The 19,425-nt window shown below is 46.6% G+C and overlaps 3 protein-coding genes across 4 annotated transcripts in view; 2 read left to right on the top strand and 1 right to left on the bottom strand.

The window, feature by feature from the left end:
- Lrrc59 (leucine rich repeat containing 59) overlaps positions 1-3,324 on the top strand; it is a 17,886-nt gene extending 14,562 nt beyond the window's left edge. The window contains exon 7 of the mRNA XM_008838343.3: positions 1,589-3,324. Within this exon, the coding sequence (XP_008836565.1) occupies positions 1,589-1,836 (248 nt within the window). The 3' untranslated portion in view covers positions 1,837-3,324. The remainder of the gene's footprint in view (positions 1-1,588) is intronic.
- Eme1 (essential meiotic structure-specific endonuclease 1) lies at positions 2,354-13,228 on the bottom strand. The gene is made up of 9 exons (XM_008838342.3): positions 13,107-13,228; positions 8,257-9,071; positions 8,047-8,171; positions 6,161-6,247; positions 5,934-6,055; positions 5,624-5,741; positions 5,260-5,375; positions 4,161-4,350; positions 2,354-3,927 (listed from the first exon to the last, which is right to left on the bottom strand). Exons 2-9 carry the CDS (start codon positions 9,044-9,046, stop codon positions 3,751-3,753), a joined length of 1,725 nt encoding a protein of 574 aa, XP_008836564.1. The 5' UTR covers positions 9,047-9,071; positions 13,107-13,228; the 3' UTR covers positions 2,354-3,750.
- Positions 13,159-19,425, top strand: Mrpl27 (mitochondrial ribosomal protein L27). 2 transcript variants are annotated; one of them, XM_008838341.3, is made up of 4 exons: positions 13,159-13,250; positions 16,042-16,167; positions 16,570-16,637; positions 19,030-19,425. In XM_008838341.3, the coding sequence occupies exons 1-4, from the start codon at positions 13,211-13,213 to the stop codon at positions 19,234-19,236; spliced, it is 441 nt and encodes a 146-aa protein (XP_008836563.1). In that variant the 5' UTR covers positions 13,159-13,210; the 3' UTR covers positions 19,237-19,425. The 2 variants fall into 2 exon arrangements, with proteins under 2 accessions (XP_008836563.1, XP_029421946.1); XM_029566086.1 differs by lacking the exon at positions 13,159-13,250 and adding an exon at positions 14,126-14,269.

Below are 19,425 nucleotides of genomic sequence, written 5' to 3'. Positions count from 1 at the left end.
GTGTATATATATATATATATATATATACACACACACACACACACACACACAGTGAAGTTTAAGAGTAGAAAAGTAGGATAAGAAATCAAAGACCAAAGCCAGGCATGGTGGCACGTCCTCAATCCCAGCACTTGGGAGGCTTTGCAAACGTGTGAAGTCAACTTTGGTGGAATAATGAAAGTTTCCATTAGCTCTGTTCTTTCCAGTTTTTTTTGAAATCCTAACTAGTTTACTGGGCTTGCTAACAGAGCATAGGGTGGGGGTTTATTTACAGAAGAGTGGGTCTGCCCCCGCACTCTCCCCCCCCATTTACAGCTATGCTGGGAAGTCCACACTCAAATATAGATCCTATGACTTCCGATGGCTGCACAAAATGAAGAGAGGTACTTTATGGCATGCTCGACTTATATATCCTTAGCTCCTCCCCCACATGCAGCTAAGGTCCACTGATTGGGTGGGAGGGGTAACTGACTCCCACCTCGATTCCTTGGTGAGCGTGGGAAGGAAGTGTAACTATAGTTTGCCAGCATAGTGGTTGGAGGACACTTGCAGTTAACACTCCACTACCTCCTCCAGCTCTTACATTCTTTCTGCCAATCTCTTCTGCAAAAGTCCCTGAGCCTTGGAGGGGGTGGTAGGTGTAGGATGCTCTTCCTCCCATTGTGGCAAGGCACTGAGCTTTCAGGTCTCTGCATTGTCTGTTTTCCATGGGCTGTTGGCCCATTTCAGTGGGATTCCATCTACACCACATGGAGGCCAGATCCAGGCGCTCTCAGGTGGTCTGCTGAGTTTTCAGCCCCTACACCAGGTGGAGGCCAGATCTAGCACTCTCAGACCATCTGCTGAGTTCTCAGCCCCCTACACCGATGGAAGCCAGATAAGGCACTCCTAGGCATTTTCTTTTTTTTTTTGGACACGGCCCCGCCCAGCCAGCAGGTAGCACGTGTGCCGGCATTTTCTTTTTGCATGCATTTTTCTTTCTGTTTTGGGTCTGTTTCACTGTGTAAAAAACTGCCCTCAAAATTGTGGGCCTTCAGGCTAAGTGCTGGGATTACTGCCACACCTAGTTTATATGAATATAATAGGGACATTGTGATATTAGTAAATTTGGACCCAGCTCCCCAAATGGGTAGCAGTCTGTCCCTTCTAGATATCCCTCATGAGCCCTTCCTGCTATGATCCTGAGAGCCCCAGATCATCTCCCTATTACCAAGGAGAATGGAGGACCCTGGAGACTAAGCTGCAGGAGTCATTCAGAATGAATTCCAATTTCCAGTGTAGTCCTTTGAGGCCTCAAAGAGATAGCAAAGTGTTTTTTGTTGTTGCTGAGACTAAGTCTCACTGTGTAGCTGGCCTGGATCTCTTGTAGGTAGACCAAATATCCTCTACCTGTGCCTCCCAAGTGCTACAATAAAAGGAATGTACCACCCCACCCCCCCCATTAGGCCATTAGCAAAGTTTTTTTTTTAGAGCTCTCATTTAGATGTTCCTAAAGAGGGCTTGAGGAAGGGGTGTAGATCTTCGTGGAAGAGACTTGAATTGATTGTAGAGCTAGCCTCAAACTGATCGACTTGTTTTGTCCCTCTAGAATCTAAGTCTGGCTCTCGCCCCCGCAAGCCACCACCCCGGAAACACACTCGCTCCTGGGCTGTGCTGAAGGTGTTGCTGCTGCTGCTGCTGCTGTGTGTGGCAGGTGGGCTGGTTGCATGCCGGATGACAGGGCTGCAGCAGCAGCCCCTTTGTACCAGTGTGAACACCCTCTACGACAATGCTGTCCAGGGTCTGCGCCACCATGAGATTCTCCAGTGGGTTCTCCAGACCGACTCCCAGCAGTGAGCTTGTCCTCAGCACCGCTGCCTCCCAGCCTTGGAGCTTGGATTCCTATGGAATTGGGTTCTGCTGGACACAACCTCTTTTTAGTGTCAGACCTACCTGCCATCATCAAATGGCCGCCAATTGGTACTTGAGATCTCCCCTTTGTAGGACTTCTTTGTTCCTAGTCAGGGTTCCCTGGTGGAATGAGGAGAAATGGAGGTGGGGAGGAAGAGTTACCTGCATGCCTAAAGGAATAGGCTAGGGGTGGGGAGAGAAGACATGGCCTTTTCGAGTTACCATACAAAGCTGTGTAAAGGAAAGGTTTGTTTCTACTAAATGGTCAGCTGTCACTACATTTATACTTTTGTATGTCATAAACCCTTTCATTCCTTCCTGGGTAACCAGGATAGATCAGGAGGCAGTGTGTTTCTGGGGACTAGGGGAACAAACACCATGCTTGGGTAAATCCAGCTTAAACTGGGAGTATGAAGTAATATATTTCCTTAAAGACCTCAGGCATTCGAGTATTTTTGGCAACCATACCAAATCTTTGGCTGTGAAAACCTCATGCCATCACTCCAGGTAACACTTGCAGGCAGAGCAAGGGAGGCCTTCCATGACCTGCCCTCAGTCCCCTAGCTAGTCAAGGCACAACCTGTGTTCACTCCAGTGTTCTTTTCCTTGATGTCATTTGGCTCCTTCATAATGCCAGAGAGAACAGAACTCACACCACAATTGTCTCAGCTCAAGTATAGTGTTTCACAGTAGATGGATCCATCACTCACAGGTAGATTCCATGCCATCAGGGTCTTGGGCAGCTCCTGTGGACTTCTGCCACACTGAAGTGGCTTCCACAAAATGGCAGCAGGCCAGGCTCCTTACCTGCTTTATAGCATTAACTCTGTTTGCCAGAAAGTATGGAGCTGGATCTCTGCAAAGCTGCACTGTTACAGCTCCACTAGTATTTGGTATGCTGAAATACCTCAAAGGCAATCTGAAAATTCAACTTCAAAGAAGCAGGTTTAGAGTAGATTCTGAGATGGAAAGATTAGAAGCAGCTGGAGCTGAAGTGAAACAACTTACTGGGTGGAGCGGCATAGTGATGCATACCCAAACACTAGCACAAGTGAGGGCAGCGCGTCCATCGTGGCTGCTATCACAGTCTCCTGCCTCCTTTCCCTCATCTTTTCATAACAGCTGGATGAAGGGATCAGAAATGACGGTGTCTTGGTGCTCATTCGCTAAAAACTCCCAATGGCAAGCTCCTTGCCTCTCCCCCATGGGAGCACAAGGACCTGTCACAGTTCAGAGTGTAGTCCTAGTGGCCCTTCCGGAAGGTCTGCTACTCACAACTGTCCCGACATTGGAAGAAAGGACTGTGTTCTCTCCTCCCCAGATAGCTCTGCCTTGTAGGTCCACATCTTAATCACTACACATTCCTTTAGTCTTCCTCCAAGCTCCAGAGCTATTGGTACAAATGCTTTATTGAAACTAAACACACATTACATACGATGATATGAAAATAGAAGTCAGCCTAGTTATAATTCCTTGGCTGGTTGAGGCAGCTCAGTGGCTGAGCTTAGTCAAGCCAACCTGCAGGCAAAGAGTTCACTCTGACTTTGAGATTTGATGCTTATTCTTTTGGATTTCTACAATTATTAAATCTGTGTCTGAGTGGTCCAACTGTCTCCTTTGTTTTGAGGGCTGGCTGGGGGCTGGGGAGTGGGGTGACTAGTCCAAGGGAGCTGATTTACCAGAACAGCAAATACTGTTAGTAGATGCAAACGTCTCAGTCTTCTGCCCTGAGTTCACATAGACTCACAAAAAGGAAGACCTGCCCCTCCCCTAACACTTTACCCAGGAGGTACTCCCGCTCTCCTCACTGCTGTCAGCTTCCAAGGTTGGAGAGGCTTTTATCCCTGTTGCTGTGGGACATCAGTCAGCACTGTCCAAGGAGAGATCTGGCTGCATTGTGGTCATCTGAAGGTAGATCCGCCTGGACAGTTCTGGCCCAACTTTGCGGGAGGTGGATGTTATACCTTCCCCGCGGCGTATCTGTATGTCTGCCAACAAATTCTGGCGTTCTTGCTCCGAAAAACACCGTTGATAAGCCTGAAAGTGGTAAATGATCTCTTAATACTATACCATCCACCCATCCATGGCCATCCCTGGTCCATGAGCTAGGAGGATGGAAAGCTCATTTGGGCATAAGAACCTTCCTCAGGCCTGCCAACCCACACTGCTGATCTGCAAGGGACTCCTGGCCACTGAACAACACTGTCCAAGAAAACTGGAGGACTACTGAAGCCATGGGGCACTGGGTGGTATCACCTACAGCAGCATACCTTTACCAGGAGCCATGGTGAGGGATAGGCATCCACAATGGCACTGGCCATTTCCAAACTGACTCGGTTCAGCTGCTGAATCTGCCTCCTCCAGACCAGTGCAAGACCCCTGCCAGCACGGTCCACCTTCGTCCCTCCAGCCCAGTCGCTCTCCACACAGAAGGAGAAGCAGGTTTGATCCCGGTGCTTCCTGCAAAGGGAAAGGGGGCACCACTGGGGAACTGAGTTCCTCATTTCTACATTTGTCCCCTCAACTGGAGACTGAAGAGCTCTCCAGTGACCTGGAAGTAGATTTTTATATCCAGCCAATTTGAACCTCCAGTGATTTGAGTCTCTTTGTTCTTAAGCATAGTGTTGTTGGCAGATTCCCTTCAAAATTCCATCTAGGGGCAGAGGAAATGGCTTGGTGGGCAAAGCCCTTGGTCCATCTGTAATCCCAGCCCTCCTACACTGAGATGAGAGGCAGCGACAGGAGAATCCTGGAAGCTCAGGCCAGCTATCCTGGCACATGAAGCAGCAAATAAAGAGATCCCATGTCACAGTGGAAGATGAGCAAGGCTGTGTGCCCCCCTCCCCCACCCATGCCCACACACTGAAAAGACTGAAAACAGAACAACAACAGAAAGAAAACAACAGCATCTGGTCCTCTTCATGAGAGAAGGTACAAGGTTCTTTGGCTGATGATGAGAGGGGGTTGGATTGTCTAAGAGTAGGCAAAAGGGACTGAGTTACCAGGTAATTCGGAGTCTTTGTGGTTTTCACTTGCTGGGAGCTTAGACAAGTCAACCTCAGTTCCCTCAAGTATAAAATAAAGCACTTGAGCAGGGTTGTCTCAGATCTCGTAGTTTTAAATTCTGACTAGGAATACTTGTGTCTCGCCTATAGTAACCAGCATCAACCTTGCACTAAGTTCAAGAAAATACTCTATAAAGGGCGGGATTTAAGACTCTTGCTAAAAATCTCCAGCACGAGATTAGAGTCAGCCTCAAAAAAGACAATGGGCTGGTGGCAGAATTTAGGAAAAAGGCACATTTTCTTTGCAAGAAGCAAGGCAAAAGGCAAGACCTGGCATGGAGGCAGGATTTGCTGGCTCACTCACTTGAAGGGCGTTTCGGCCACTGCCTTTGTGACTGCACAGGCAAAGTAAGCCAGCTCTTTCCAGCTGTGTACAATCTGGGCCTGGGCTTCTGTGTGTAGCTGCAGATCCACCAATGCCTAGAAACCCAAAAGCAACAATGGACTAAACAGTGGAGAGAAACTGGTTGGAAGTTAATCCTCTCACTGTTCACCTAAGCTACACTCCAGTTTTTTGGCTCCATTCTCTCCTCAGTGCCAACGCAGAAAGCAGAAAGCATAGAAAGCAGTTTGGGCTCACCTTATATGCCTTTTCTTCAGTCTCAGTAGGAAACCTGGTTAGATAACCAGTGAGTGCTCACCTGACTCAGGCCACAGGAAGCTCTTACCTCCTCCATGTCTACCCTGGACACCATGGGCTCTCTGCTGGGCTGTCTCTGCTGCTGCTTCTCCTTGGCCTTTTTACTTGCCATTCCTGATTTCCTTCTCCTTGGAGGATTCTGAGCCCTAGAACAGAGGACTAACTCAAAAGGACGGCAGATTTAAGCTGAGCCCAGGCAAATGTGTTGCAAGATAACTGGACCAGCATAACCCACAGGGACACTAGCTTACAGAATGCCTATAGTCAGGGTAAATAAACTCACCCTTGATGGCCCAAAAGCTGCCCTTTCCCACCTGTGTCTCAGGGCACATCCAAACCTGAAGCATTTCTCCTGGTCCACGATCACCAGTGACACTGTTTTCCCCCCAGTCCTTGCTGCAATGTCTGTTATGAAGCCCTGAAGTGTCTCTTTCTCTTTCTCAGTGCTGCCTGGACTTCCCTGCATGAAGGGGCAGAAAGGGCATTTTTCCCTTGGAAGAGGCTGCCACAGTTCCAAGTCTCAGTCCCTCTCCTCCCTTCCCCTCCCTCCAGTGGCCCAGCATACCTGATTTAAATTGTAGAGCATGGACATAAAAGCCTCTGCCAAGAGTGACACCAGGATCATCGGCTCTTCCACCCAGTCCTCTCCGTCCTGCCAAAGACCCAGAAGACAGCATGGAGTGGGGGGGGTGTCAGTAGTGTGGCTCCTGTGAGTAGCCCAGATCTTCTGGGTGAATGCCCCTGTGTGTAGTCCCTTTTCTTTATTGAATAAAGTCATGGCAGCAAGAAACACCTGTGATCCTATCCCTTCCCAGCCCTCAACTGTTCAATGTTGATGAACTGCATCTCAGAGACACAGAATAAGGATAGGGCCAGCAAGATGGCTCAGTAGGTAAAGATGCCTGCCATGCAAGCCTGGCAACCTGAATTTGAGCCCTGAAACCCACGTAAAGGTGGAAGGAGAGAACTGACTCCATAAAGTTGTCCTCTGACCTCCATACATGCACCATGGTGCATATACACACACACACACACACACACACACACACACAACAACACTTAAAAAAAAAGAATAAAGGAACATTGGTGCTAGGTACGTACATAGTTCAATGGCAAAGCATTTGCCTAGCATGCATGGGGCCCTGGGTTCCATTCCAGCATAGCAAGGGAAAAAAATTAGCAAATTGAAAGGGGTTAAGAAACAACTGCAATTTTTTTCTATGTATTGAAGAGAGGAATGAAAGGAAGAAAAATGACTGGCTCTGAAGGTAGATGCTAAGGTATTGCAAACATAATAATACCAAGAGCCATGGTTGGCTATGGTTATCAACTTGACACATTTGGGAAGAGGAAACTTCAATTGAGGAATTTTCTATTGGATTAGCCTGTGGGTATCTATGAGGCATTTTCTTGATTGTTGAGTGATAAGGGAGGGTCCAACCCAATCTGTGTGGTGCCATGGGCAGGTGGTCCTAGGTTATACAAGAAAGTAGGCAGAGCACACGCCAGGGGAGCAAGTCAGTAAGCAGTGCTCCTCCATGGGCTTTGTTTCAGTACCTCCCTCCAGGTTCCTGCTGTGAGTTCCTGCCCTGACTTCCCTCAATTATGGAGGGAATAAGCTAAGATGAACTCTTTCCTCCCTGAGTTGGTTTTGGTCAGTGTTTTATTACAGCAACAGAAATCAAAGTAAGACACCAAGTAAAAAGTGTAGGTGACTGTCCTAAGTTACTGAGAAAATTATGGCCAAAAGACATCCTAACGTTTGATTTCTAAACTCTTGAAAAGAGAGGTAGCATATCTGGATTCATAGCCAGAAGGTGCAAAAGGCACAGGAAGTGTAGTGACCTGGGAGGCCCAGGCTGGAGGAGGAGCATCCTTATGAGTTTACCAAGTGCCAGTGCCAGGTTACCTCATTCAGACCTTCCAACAGGGGAGAGAGATATAGCAGTGGCCTCATCCTACTGCAGCACAAAGACATGTGATAATGTGCCCAGAGTCCAGCAATAAAGCCACAAGGCTGGGATTCAAACACAGCTCCCCAATCCCAAAGCCCAATTAGAGAACTAGGAATCTGACACAGATCATCTTCCCCTGTCCCACTCTGTAAGAAGACTGTGTCTACAGACATCACATGATCCTCATGTCCTAGGCTCCCAGCTAGGAAACTGAGTGGGGAACTGGAGGGAAAGAAATTAACTCAGGTGTTTATTTTCCTGGGTCTTCCATAATAGGGTCACCTGGTATACACTATATCCCTCTACTATGAGTCAAAGCTTCTCTGCAGGTAGCCCTCTCTATACTTCCTTTCTGGCTCATGCGAACAACATCTTCTCATCCCTCCAGGCTTGGGGATGGTAATGGCTACGCCAATGGATCTCAACCAGGGGCAATACAGAAGTCGATCCTGCAAGAGATGAATGAGAAGGAAAGCTTCCAGCCAGAAACCCATACCTCTGCCAGCCCTGTCCTCCTCCAAGTGATACTGCAAGGCACAGCCTGTGCTTCAATCACACAGCGGCACTCCATGGACTGCAATGCTCCGAGGAGCTGGCCCCCACCTTCCAGCTGTAAAAGCACTGCAACAGATGGGAAAGGAATGCTCAGTGGGGAGTCCAGGAAACACACAGCTAGGCTCAGGGTAAAGCCAGAGGCTAGGAGGACCTGGATCCAGCATCACCACAATGTGTTTTAAGCATTCCTCCGGCTTCTGGGCTCTCAGCCTGTTGACCTCTGTTGCTTTCTTTTTTCTTTCCTGTTGTCTTGGGGTGTTTTCCTTCCGGCCTGCTTGTCTCTGTTGCTGGCATCCCTGAGAGCCTCGTCTCTGGACCTTCTGACTGTGCTTGGTTCTCTTCTGAGGTAGGGGGATGTCAGGATTTGTTTTGGTTTCTGCCAAGTCATTGCTCTGGACAAAACACATAGCTGGGCAGGCTGGAAGCTGATGGCACAGATTGCCTAAGGTAGAGTCCTGGTCCTCTGCCACACTCCTCTCTGAAGTGTCACAGAGGGAATCAGAAGTCTTTGGAAATGGTTGCCTTTTCCAGTCCCATGATGCACTTTTATTATTTTGATGATCCCAAACAGTTTTAAGTGGGGAGCTAGAGTGTTCAGGGCTTAGCTGCTTGTGTGTCAAAAACTTCAATGTAAGCCTCTCAGCCAGGGGAACAAACACCTCTTCATCCTCACTTCCACTGCTTAGCACTCTCGCTGGCCCTGTTTGTGTGACAGTTTCAGCTGGGTCTGGGATTGGTGGTGGGTCTTTCAATGCTGGTGATGGAGGATAGGAAGCTTCAGAATCAGAGGTAACAACCACTACAATCTTCTCTTCCCTCTGAGGCAGAGTCGTTTTGGCTGAAGATGGTTCCTTCTTCAAAAAGGCAAATGTGGGCAACTCCCCAGAATCACTCTCCGTAGAAAGCACTGAAAGTGAGAGTGATGACTTTGTGACAGCCATTAATACAAGAGATCAAAATAATTACCTAAAAGGAAAGAGATGAAACATATATTAGCATTCAATTTGGTTCACTAGATGTGTTAGAATGCCAAGCTTTATGAAGATAAATGTCTACAGAGAAATAGGTCATGCTTGAACACATCCAACCTGGAACTCAAAACGGCCACACTGGTACATTAACAAGATGATCCCTGTTTTTGGTCTTTTTGAGACAGGGTCTCCCTGTAGCTCCAGCTGGCCTGGAACTCACTATGTAAACCAGGCTGGCCTCAAACTCACAAAGATCTGCCTGCCTCTGCCTCTCGAGTGCTGGGATTAAAGGTGTGTGTCACCAAGCCCAGCTTACTATTACAAAACTTTAATGGGAATACAAGCAAGATTCAGCACTACCCTCTTAGAGTTCTGCATTTGATATAGTTTTTTTTTTCTTTTGTCTTTTTGAGACAAAAAGGCTAACATGGGCTAGACTTGCACCCACTGTATATCCAAAAATGACCTTGAATTCCTAATTCTCCTGCCTCCACCTCCCAAGTGCCGGGATTACAAATGTATACAATGACTCCTGCTTTGAAATGGAGATCTTTTAATATTTTATGTGTATGAGTGTATTGCCTGCATGTATGTGAGGGTACCCGTGTCGAGCAATGCCGTGGAGGTCAGAAGAGGGCTTTGGATTCCCCTGGAACTGGAGTTAAGGACGGTTTGTAGCTGCTGTGTGGGTGCTGAATCGAACCCAGGTCCTCTGCAAGAGCAGTCAATGCTCTTAACCACTGAGCCATCTCTCCAGCCCAGAAATGGAGATCTTTTAAAAAGAAAATTAAATTTGCATGTGCATATGTGCATATCCCTTGGCTCATGTGTAGTAAGTCAGACTACTACATATATATATACATATATATACGTACATATATACATACATATATATGTGTATATATGAAGTGGATTCCTGGGATCAAACTCAGGTCATCAGGTTTGGCAGCATGCCTTTACCTTCTGAGTCATCTCATTAACCCCAACATGGAGATCTTAAAAATCATCTTTAAGTCACTGGGCTTGGGCCTAAATCTTGGCAACATGTTTAAACACACCAACAAAGGTTGGGATTGTCAGTGTGACGGTTTGAATGAAAATGTCCCCCATAGGCTCCAAGTATTCGGATATTTTGTCCCCAGATGGTGGCGCTGTTGTGGGAGGCTTTAGAAGGTGTGGTTATGCTGGAGGAACCATGTCACTGGGGGTGGGCTTAGAGAGTTCTTAAGCCTTGCCAGATCTCCAGTTCCTCTCTTGCTTCCTGTGCCTGCATGATGATATGAGAGCCTCTGCTGCTCCTGCTCCAGCCACCTCCAGCAACCATGCCTCCCTGCCATGACGGACTGTAATTCCCCTGGAACCATAAACTCAAATAAACTCTTCCTTCTATAAATTGCTTCAGTCAGTGTTTCTATCACAGCAACAGAAACGTGACTAATACAGTCAGTAAACAGAGGACCCATGATGGTGCTTTTGTAAAGGGCCCAGGTTCATATCCTGGACCCACATGGTGGCTAACAACCAGCTGTAATTCCAGTTCCAGGGGATCTGATGCCCTCTTCTAGCCTCCACAGGTATTGTACACACATGGTACACTTATGTACATGCAAACAAAATACTAAGCATATAAAATTAAAAAATAAAAAATTTTAATTTAAAAAAACGGTGAGGAAAAAAAAAGGCGAGTGGTATATTTCAGCAGGGGCAGCTGCTTGCCAACAAGCCTGACCATGTTTCATTCCCAGAACCCACGGCAGAAGGAGAGAATAAACTCCTGCTAGTTCCTCTGACCTCTACATCCATGACTGTGCACACATATACACACACAAAAAAATGTTTTTGAAAAACATATAATTCACATACATAATGCATATCACTTAAAAATATATTTTAGAGCCAGGCGTAGCGGCACACGCCTTTAATTCCAGCACTCAGGAGGCAGAGGCAGGTGGATCTCTGTGAGTTCAAGGCCAGCCTGGTCTACATAGTGAGTTCCAGGACAGCTGGGGCTACAGGGAGACCCCATCTCAAAAAGACCAAAAAAAAACCCAAACAAACCCAACAACAACAACAAAAACACAACAACAACGAAAATATAGTTTAGGGACCGAACTAGGAGTATAGTTCAGTGACTGCTCCAAATGCACAGGGCTATGAGTTTAATCCCCAGCACAATCACTCAAGCAATCATACAGATTAAAGGGTATAAATATATTTCAATTGAATAACCATTACCACTATCTAATTCCAGCTTCACCACAAAAAGAAATCCTATGCAAACTGGGCATGCTGGTGTACAACTGTAATTCCACTTCCAGAGAGGCAGATGCAGGGGGACTTTAAGGGCAGCCTGAGCTACACAGTAAGACTGTCTCAAAAATAAAATAAATTCTATATTCATTAAAAAAATCACTGTCTGTCGGGCATGGTGGCACATGCCTTTAATCCCAGCACTCAGGGCAGAGGCAGGTGGATCTTTGTGAGTTCAAGGCCAGCCTGGTCCACTCCTACCAGGATGTTTACAGAAGCATTGGGCTTGTTTGCTTGGCAGAATCAGAGATGGAAACTCCAGCCACTGTGGACTTACTAGCTCTTTACCATTAAACTACAAACCCTCCTTTTTGATTTTTGAGAAATTGTCAGGCTGGCCTTAAGTATAAACTGTAGCCCCGGTAAGCCTTGCACTGAGGTCCCCCTGCTTCGGCCTCCTTGGAGCACTGTGGTCTGTACCACTGGGCCTGGCTGGTACTGGGTTCTTTTCGGGTTTTGGGGGTGGTTTTTTGGTCTTTTAGAGACAGGGTTTCCCTGTAGCCCCAGCTGGCCTAGAACTAGCTATGTAGACCAGGCTGGCCTTGAACTCACAGACATCCCCCTGCCTCTGCCTCCAGAGTTCTGGGATTAAAGGCGTGCGCCACCACGCCCGACTTTTTAAAAAAAATTTTACAAAAACTTTATTGAGAATTTCATACATGTATATAAGGTGTTTTGATCAAATCCATGCCCACTCCCCCCCTCCGACATTCCCCCCTCTGAAGAGGTAACCCTAAAATCTTTTAAGGATTAGATACAAGCTCCCAAATACTTTTGACATTTTTGGCCTTTGGATCAGAATATGTTGCTAACAGGCCCAAGGACATTTTGACAAGGACATTTTGACTTTTAGCCAAGAAACTGGCTACATTTCTTTGGGTCTTCTTACCATAACTGCTTAGCCAATTCTTACCTCTTATTCTTATTACACCATCCTCTGAAGGGGTTACCCAAATTGCCAATAGGGAATAGGGACACCAACCGCTTTGGCTTCTTCCATGCTGATCAGGGAACCAGGGTGAGGCAATTGGAGTACCTTTTCAGTGGGTCTATCTAAAAGACTCCCTAATTGCGTAACTCTTGTCTCTAAGGGACGAAGAAAGTCCTTGGATCGTGAATAGGAGATGTGAAGGAGAAGTAAAGGCAAGAGTAATTAGCATTACGAGTTCTAGACAGGGAACTAGAAAAAACTCAGAACAGGGCAATTCTCAAATGTTCTTATGAAAGCCCATCGGAGTTTCTTGATCTGGACAGTTCTTACAATCATACAATATATGCCTTTTGTGACTGGCTTTTCATTCTTAGTTTCAAGGTTCATCTGTGTTGTAACAATACAGCCTTGCTTTTTATAGGTGAATAATACTCCATTGTATGGCTATGCCATATTTTGCTTAACTATTCATCACCTGATGGACACTTAGCTTGCTTCTGTTTTTCGGCTATTATTAATAATATTGCTATGCACATTCACATACAAACTTTTTGAGTACTGGAATTCTGGGTCACATACAAAAGACATTCTTTGCACAAATGTTTACTGATTGTAGATACGGCCCTGGATAATCCTATAACTTTCCTGGGTCACAGTTTAACGTAATACCACCGACAGTTTTGGTTTGTAAGAATTAAATGAAACAATGCCTCTCCTAGGGCTTGGTGCAGCAAATGGCTAGCAGGAGGGCCCCATTCCGTCCCCCAGCCCCAGCCCTGCGCAGCTCACCTCCAGCAGCTCCCGCCACCCTTTCGAGTGTACATGGGACCCGGAAGTAGGTCTTCCGGTAGCGGAAGCAGGGTTTCAAGACCGGAAGCCAGTGCGAAGCAAAGATGGCGACTGCGGCGCTCGCTCTGAGGACGCGGGCAGCAGGTAGCGGAGCTCCGTGGCCACTGCGGGGCAAGGTCACAGGGAGCCGGGAGATGGAAACTGGTTTCCGCGGGGTCCGTTGGGTGCGGGGTGCGACCGGTGGAGGCCGCCGTCTCCGGTCACGTGACACGTGTTGGGTGGAGCGAGGAGGGTGTGTGAGCTCTGTTCCCTCCACCTCTACCTCGGGAGTGTTGCTTACCCGAGCGTGACCCTTCTGCTCTGGGTTTACGTGGGTCTCTTCCGCTGTGAAGAATACTGAGTTCAAAAAAGTTAATGTAGGTTCAGCAGAGCTATTCAGGTCTTGCCGCTCCCCTCACCCCCGTACTTTTGAGATCGATTCTCACTGTGTAGCCCAAGCTGGCCTGGAAGTCTCGGTCCTCCTATCTTAGTGCTGGGATTTCAGGCATATGTCATCATGCCCACCTCTTAGATCTTACCGCCAGACACAGTGTTCAGAATATCAGCAGAAAACATGACCTGTAACCCGTTATCAGTTCTTTCCAGTTGGTAAGCCAATAAACACATACAAATATAGTAGTGATTGTGACAAGTGCTGTGAAGACTTTTTTCTTAGATTAGTTAAGGAAGTTCTCATCAAGACCTAAAAGGGACTTAGTCTTGTGTAGAGAGAGAGCAAGATAAGTCCCCAGATGCCCTGGCCCCAGCTCCTGCAAGCAACCTAGTTGATCTAGTTTTGAGAAACAAACTGTTGCTCTTATATAAATTAAGAGTGGGCAGGCTGGACACAGAGTGAAGAGGAAGGAGTGGGGCCAGGCATGCTGATGCCTGTAATTCCAGCACTCAGGAGCCCGGGACAGGAGATTGCCTCAAGTTCAAGGCCAGCCTGGATCACAGCCTCAAAAAATATAAAGAATAAATAACAAACGAAACAAACCAGGTGGGAAATTGGAATAGTAGTCTGATGTAACATAATTTAGCCAAGATGTTAGTGAAGGTGACAGTGAACTTGGCGGGAAGTGGATGGATTCGAGATCTGTTCTGGAGATCCACAGACCTTGCTGGTATGTGAAATGAGGGAAGGGAAGTAACCTGCAATTTCTCTTGGTTTTCCCAGAGCAACTGGTTATATTTAGCATCATTTACTTGAGGAGGAGGAGGAGGAGGGAGAGAGAAGAGCAACAATTTATGAACAAAATTACATAGGTAAAACAAAATCTCACTCATAAGCGTGAACAAAGCCAGGGCACAGACCTGTAATCTCTGTTTTTGTGTGAGGCTGAGGCCAGAGGATTTCAAGTTCAAGGCCTGTTTGTAAGTTCAAGGCCTGCTTGTAGGGGCTGCAAAGTGAGTGAGTTCAGACCCAGTCTGACCAATAGTGAGATCCTATGTCAAAAAGTTAAAAAATAAAAAAGGCTGGGGATATAGCCCAATGGTAGAGGAACTTCCCTAGCATGTCTGAGACCCCAGGTTCACTCTCTAATACCCCACTAGAAAAAACTGAATGAATAGATGTTTAAAGATAAGTGGACCCTGGCGCTGGACATGTTAACATGTCTCTGTGAGTTCCTATATCAGTATCCCAGCCAGTTCCACTTTCATGAGACTGAGAAACCTAAGCAAACAAGCCCCACACACCCACACAGCATCTCTAAAGACACTGGCATAGCCTGGAACTGTGTCCAGGCAGACTGCCAACTGCCTGTGTTAGTACGAATTTTAGATCATTTTCCTTTTTGAAAAAAATTTTTTATTGTTGAGAATTTCATAATGTATACATGTATTTTGGTCATAGCTATGCCTGCCCTGCCCCCCAACTCCTCCCAGATCATTTTCCTTTTTTTTTTTTTTTTTTTTTTGTCTTTTTGAGACAGGGTTTCCCTGTAGCCCCAGCTGTCCTGGAACATACTATGTATACCAGGCTAGCCTTAAACTCAGAGAGATCCGCCTGCCTCTGCCTCCCAAGTGCAGGGATTAAAGGCATGTGCCACCATACCTGGCTTCATTTTCCCTTTTAAAATAAATATTGTTGAGCACTTTGGGATGAGTGGAGAGGTCAGATTCTCAGTTTGCGCTCATCTTGGTTCAACTTTTGCTGATGGGCTCTGGGAGAAAGGCCTTATTGAAACAGCCAGCTGACTAGGACCCACCCTCTGACCAGCTGACTGTGGAACCCACCCTCTGACCAACTGCCCTTTTGGTGTTCAAGTGACTGGTATTAGGTGGGTAGGTGGATAGCTAAGAGAGTGGTAGATGAGGCTGAAGCAGAAGCCCCTCTGTGAGTCCTGTGGTTTGGGCCCTCCCCAGCGCATGAGGCTGTGTGAGTCTTTGAAATACGCAGCTCTTGGTATCCTCTTGCTGGCTTCTGTATCTGTGATGCTTGTTTTTCTTCAACAAGACTGAATGTGTCAGGATCTGGAACACCTGATTATTTTCCCTATTTATATTGTTTGTACACACACACACACACACACACACACGCACATGCACCTAGGATCTGGAACACCTGATTATTTTCCCTATTTATATTGTTTGTACACACACACACACACACACACACACACACGCACACGCACATGCACCTCTCCCCCACCCCCCAACACCATGCTTACCCTGTGTACAATTCAAGGGATGAGTTGCTCCCTGCAGTGGGGGAAGGCCAAGGACTTCCAGGTATTCCCTAAAACCACACACTTAGCATTATTGCTCCCTTCACACATCTCATTTCCCCTGTCCCCTCTCAGCCTAGCAAGTGTTCCACAGAGGCAGAGAAAGTCTCTCTCACTTTCTTTGGGCTCCTCTCTGAGTAGTATTTCTGTTCTCTCTGTACTTACAGCTCTGCTCAACCCCAGTCAGGCTTCATCTTTTGCCGTCAGATACGCATCCAAGAAGACAGGTGGCAGCTCCAAAAACCTAGGTGGAAAATCAATAGGCAAACGTTATGGCATCAAGAAAATGGAAGGTGAGGGTGTTCCTTGATTTCTCCTTTTGGCTGCACCATACTCTGCTGCCATGGTCTTCCTTAAAAGAGCTAAAAAGCCATGCAAGTGCCTGGCCCTCTGCTCATTGCTCAGCTCACTAAAGCACTTGGCTCCAGATTGAAGGAGCAGATGAAACCTCAGGTGGGATGGAGGCCCCAATGAGGTGTGGGTAGGTGTGAATCTTACCCATGCATGTGGAGAAGAGGCTCCTGGGGCAGTGGGGGTCAAGTGTTGCTTATGTGGGACCATGTTGGTGGTATTGTTCAGGGGCAGGCTTAGAGGTTGGTAGAGAACCCTTGAGCCATCATGTTTTCTCAACATTTTGCTGTGCTTCTGTGAACACTGGGGTACAGAGTCAGCTCACTTGTGGACTTCCCTTCTAGGGCACTATGTTCATGCTGGCAACATCCTTGGAACTCAGCGCCAGTTCCGCTGGCACCCAGGCGCCCATGTGAGTTGCTCTGCGTCCCCCTTTTTTTCTTTTCTAGGACAACCTTTCCATGATCCTAAACACAGTAATAACTATAAATAGTTTGGTTTATGGGGTGTTCACCATGTGCCAAAGGCTATGCTGATTCCTATGCCTGCATTATCTCATGTGCCCTTACAACATCCCTGTGAAGTGTATGTTTTTTCCTTGCTTGACAGTTGATGCCAGAGACTCAGTGGGTGAGACCCCATTTATAGCTGGGGCTTGCTTAACATTAGATCTCTTCCATAAGAAATGGAAGTGAGCCGGGCACAAGGAGACCCTGTCTCAAAAAGACCAAAAAAAAAAAAAAAAAGAAAGAAATGGAAGTGGGTTATCTAATATGATATATGGGGCATCTGCAGCTGCCTGTGGACCTAGAGACAATATGTTTAAAAGAATCTGGGACTGGAGAGATGGCTCAGTAATTAAGAGTAGGTCCTGCTCTTGCAGAGGACTGGCGTTCGATTCTCAGCACCCACATTGGGCGGCTCACAATCACAGCTCCAGCTCCAAAGGATCTGTCTCCTCTGGCTTCCTCAGGAACTTGCACTCATGTGCACATACCCACACATAAACATACACATAATTAAAAATAATACAGATAGGCCAGGCATGGTAGTGCTCACCTTTAATCCCAGCACTCGGGAGGCAGAGGCAGGTGGATCTCTGTGAGTTCAAGGCCAGCCTGGTCTACATAGTGAGTTCCAGGACAGCTGGGGATACAGGGAGACCCTGTCTCAAAAAGACAACCCACCCTAAAAAAATAATAATACAGATAAATCTTTTGTTGGTTTTGTTTGGGTTTGGTTTTCGTTTTCTTGAGACAGGGTCTCACTATGTAGTGCTTGCTGGCCTGGAACTCACTGTATAGACCAGGCTGGACTTGAACTCACAGAGAGCCAAAGCCTCTGCTGCCTCCTGAGTACTGGGATTAAAGGCGTTTGCAACCATATCCAGCCATAAAAATAAATCTTTAAAAAATACAGTTACCAAGCCAGACATGGTGACATATGCCGTTTATTCCAGCATTTGGGAGGCAGAGGTAGGTGGATCTTTGTGAATTCGAGGCCAGCCTGGTCTACTTAGTGAGTTCCAGGCCAGCAGGGGCTAAAGGGAGACCCTGTCTCAAAAAGACCAAAAAAATAAAAAAATACAGGTTACCTTCTGAAAGTGGCAAAATTCTTAATGATACATTTTTTAAAAAATATTTTATTTATTAATTAATTTTGAGACAGGGTCTCCTAGCTGGCCTAGAACTCCCTATGTAGAACAGGCTGGCTTTGATCTCACAGGGATTTGCCTGCCTCTACCTCTCAAGTGCTGAGATTAAAGATGTGTGCCACCATGCCTGGCTCGTTTTGGTTTTGAGACGCTGACTGGCCTGGTAGTTTCTGTATAGAACAGGTCTTGAGCCTCCAGGTTCTTCCTTTCCAAGTGCTAGCATTCAGGCAGTGCCACCATGCCCAGCTTTTTTGTTTTTAAAGTGTGTGTGTGTGTGTGTGTGTGTGTGTGTGTGTGTGCACGCACGTGCTTGCACTGGTGCCTTCAAGAGGCCAGAAGAGAGTGTCCCACTGGTGCCTTCAAGAGGCCAGAAGAGAGTGTCAGATCCCCTGGATCTGGAGTTATATAGGTGGTTGTAAGCTGTTCAACTTAGATGCTCTGAACCAAACTCAGATCCTCTGGAAGAGCAGCAAATGCTCTTAACCACTAAGGCATTTCTCCAGGTCCTCAGCCTTTTTTTCCTTCTAATTGCTACACATCTAATTTCAACTTGTAAAAGAAAAAAAGTATATGCAGTTTAAACATCAGTATATACAGCACTACTTATTAAAGCACTTAACTTTGTATTTTTCATCTGGAAACTGGGGTTGGAAATATATCTTGTGTACAAGGTAAGAAAGGAGTGATATGTGTAGGGACTTAGACCAGTTCTCATAGTTAATTGACTGCTTACATAGTAAGCATTAGATAAGTATTAGTTGCCATTATTGTTTTATTAGTGTATGCATTATCCATATAATCTTGATCTGCAGTTTCCATAGAACCTAAACTTGATATAAATGAAAATGCACATGAAACTAAAATTTAATTTGACAACTCTAGTATTTTATGAGTCTAAACAAAGCATACTCAGAGGCAATGTTCTGATCAGCTGCATAGATGTGACTATTGTTACCAGTATCTGGGATTGAACGGCCATCAGGAGTTGGTAAAGAAGCAGAGACAAAGAAGTGCCACGCAGTGGGAAAGAGAAACCTGAGAGAGTTCTCAAACTGCCCTTCTGCCCTAGGTTTCACACTGAGGGAGAAGTCTGTCCTAAGGCCTCGGGATGGATCCTATCTCTCTCCAGCTGACTAGATCTATGTTGCAGGTGGGGCTCGGGAAGAACAAGTGCCTCTATGCCCTGGAAGAAGGAATAGTCCGCTACACTAAAGAGGTCTATGTGCCCAATCCCCAAAACTTGGAGGCTGTGGATCTGGTCACCAGGCTGCCCAAGGGTGCTGTGCTCTACAAGACTTTCGTTCATGTGGTTCCTGCCAAACCCGAGGGCACCTTCAAACTGGCAGCCATGCTTTGAAGTCTTGGTGAGGCTATTGGACAGAGACTGGAGCCCAGGTGACAGGAGCAGGTGGTAGCATAAGTCAAGGGTCAGGGTGACAATGAGGCCTCTCAGAAGAGGTCAGCTGGATGGTGACTATAGGAGCCTTTGTGCTGTGACTGCTGGAAACCCTTTAGTAGGTTAAATAAAGCTAACTGGAGTCCTGTA

The sequence above is a fragment of the Nannospalax galili genome, unplaced genomic scaffold (assembly GCF_000622305.1).
Source record: "Nannospalax galili isolate Female #2095 unplaced genomic scaffold, S.galili_v1.0 scaffold95, whole genome shotgun sequence".
NCBI classification, from domain to species: domain Eukaryota; kingdom Metazoa; phylum Chordata; class Mammalia; order Rodentia; family Spalacidae; genus Nannospalax; species Nannospalax galili.
Note: the sequence above shows the minus strand (reverse complement) of the source record. Positions and strands in the feature narration are given on the sequence as shown.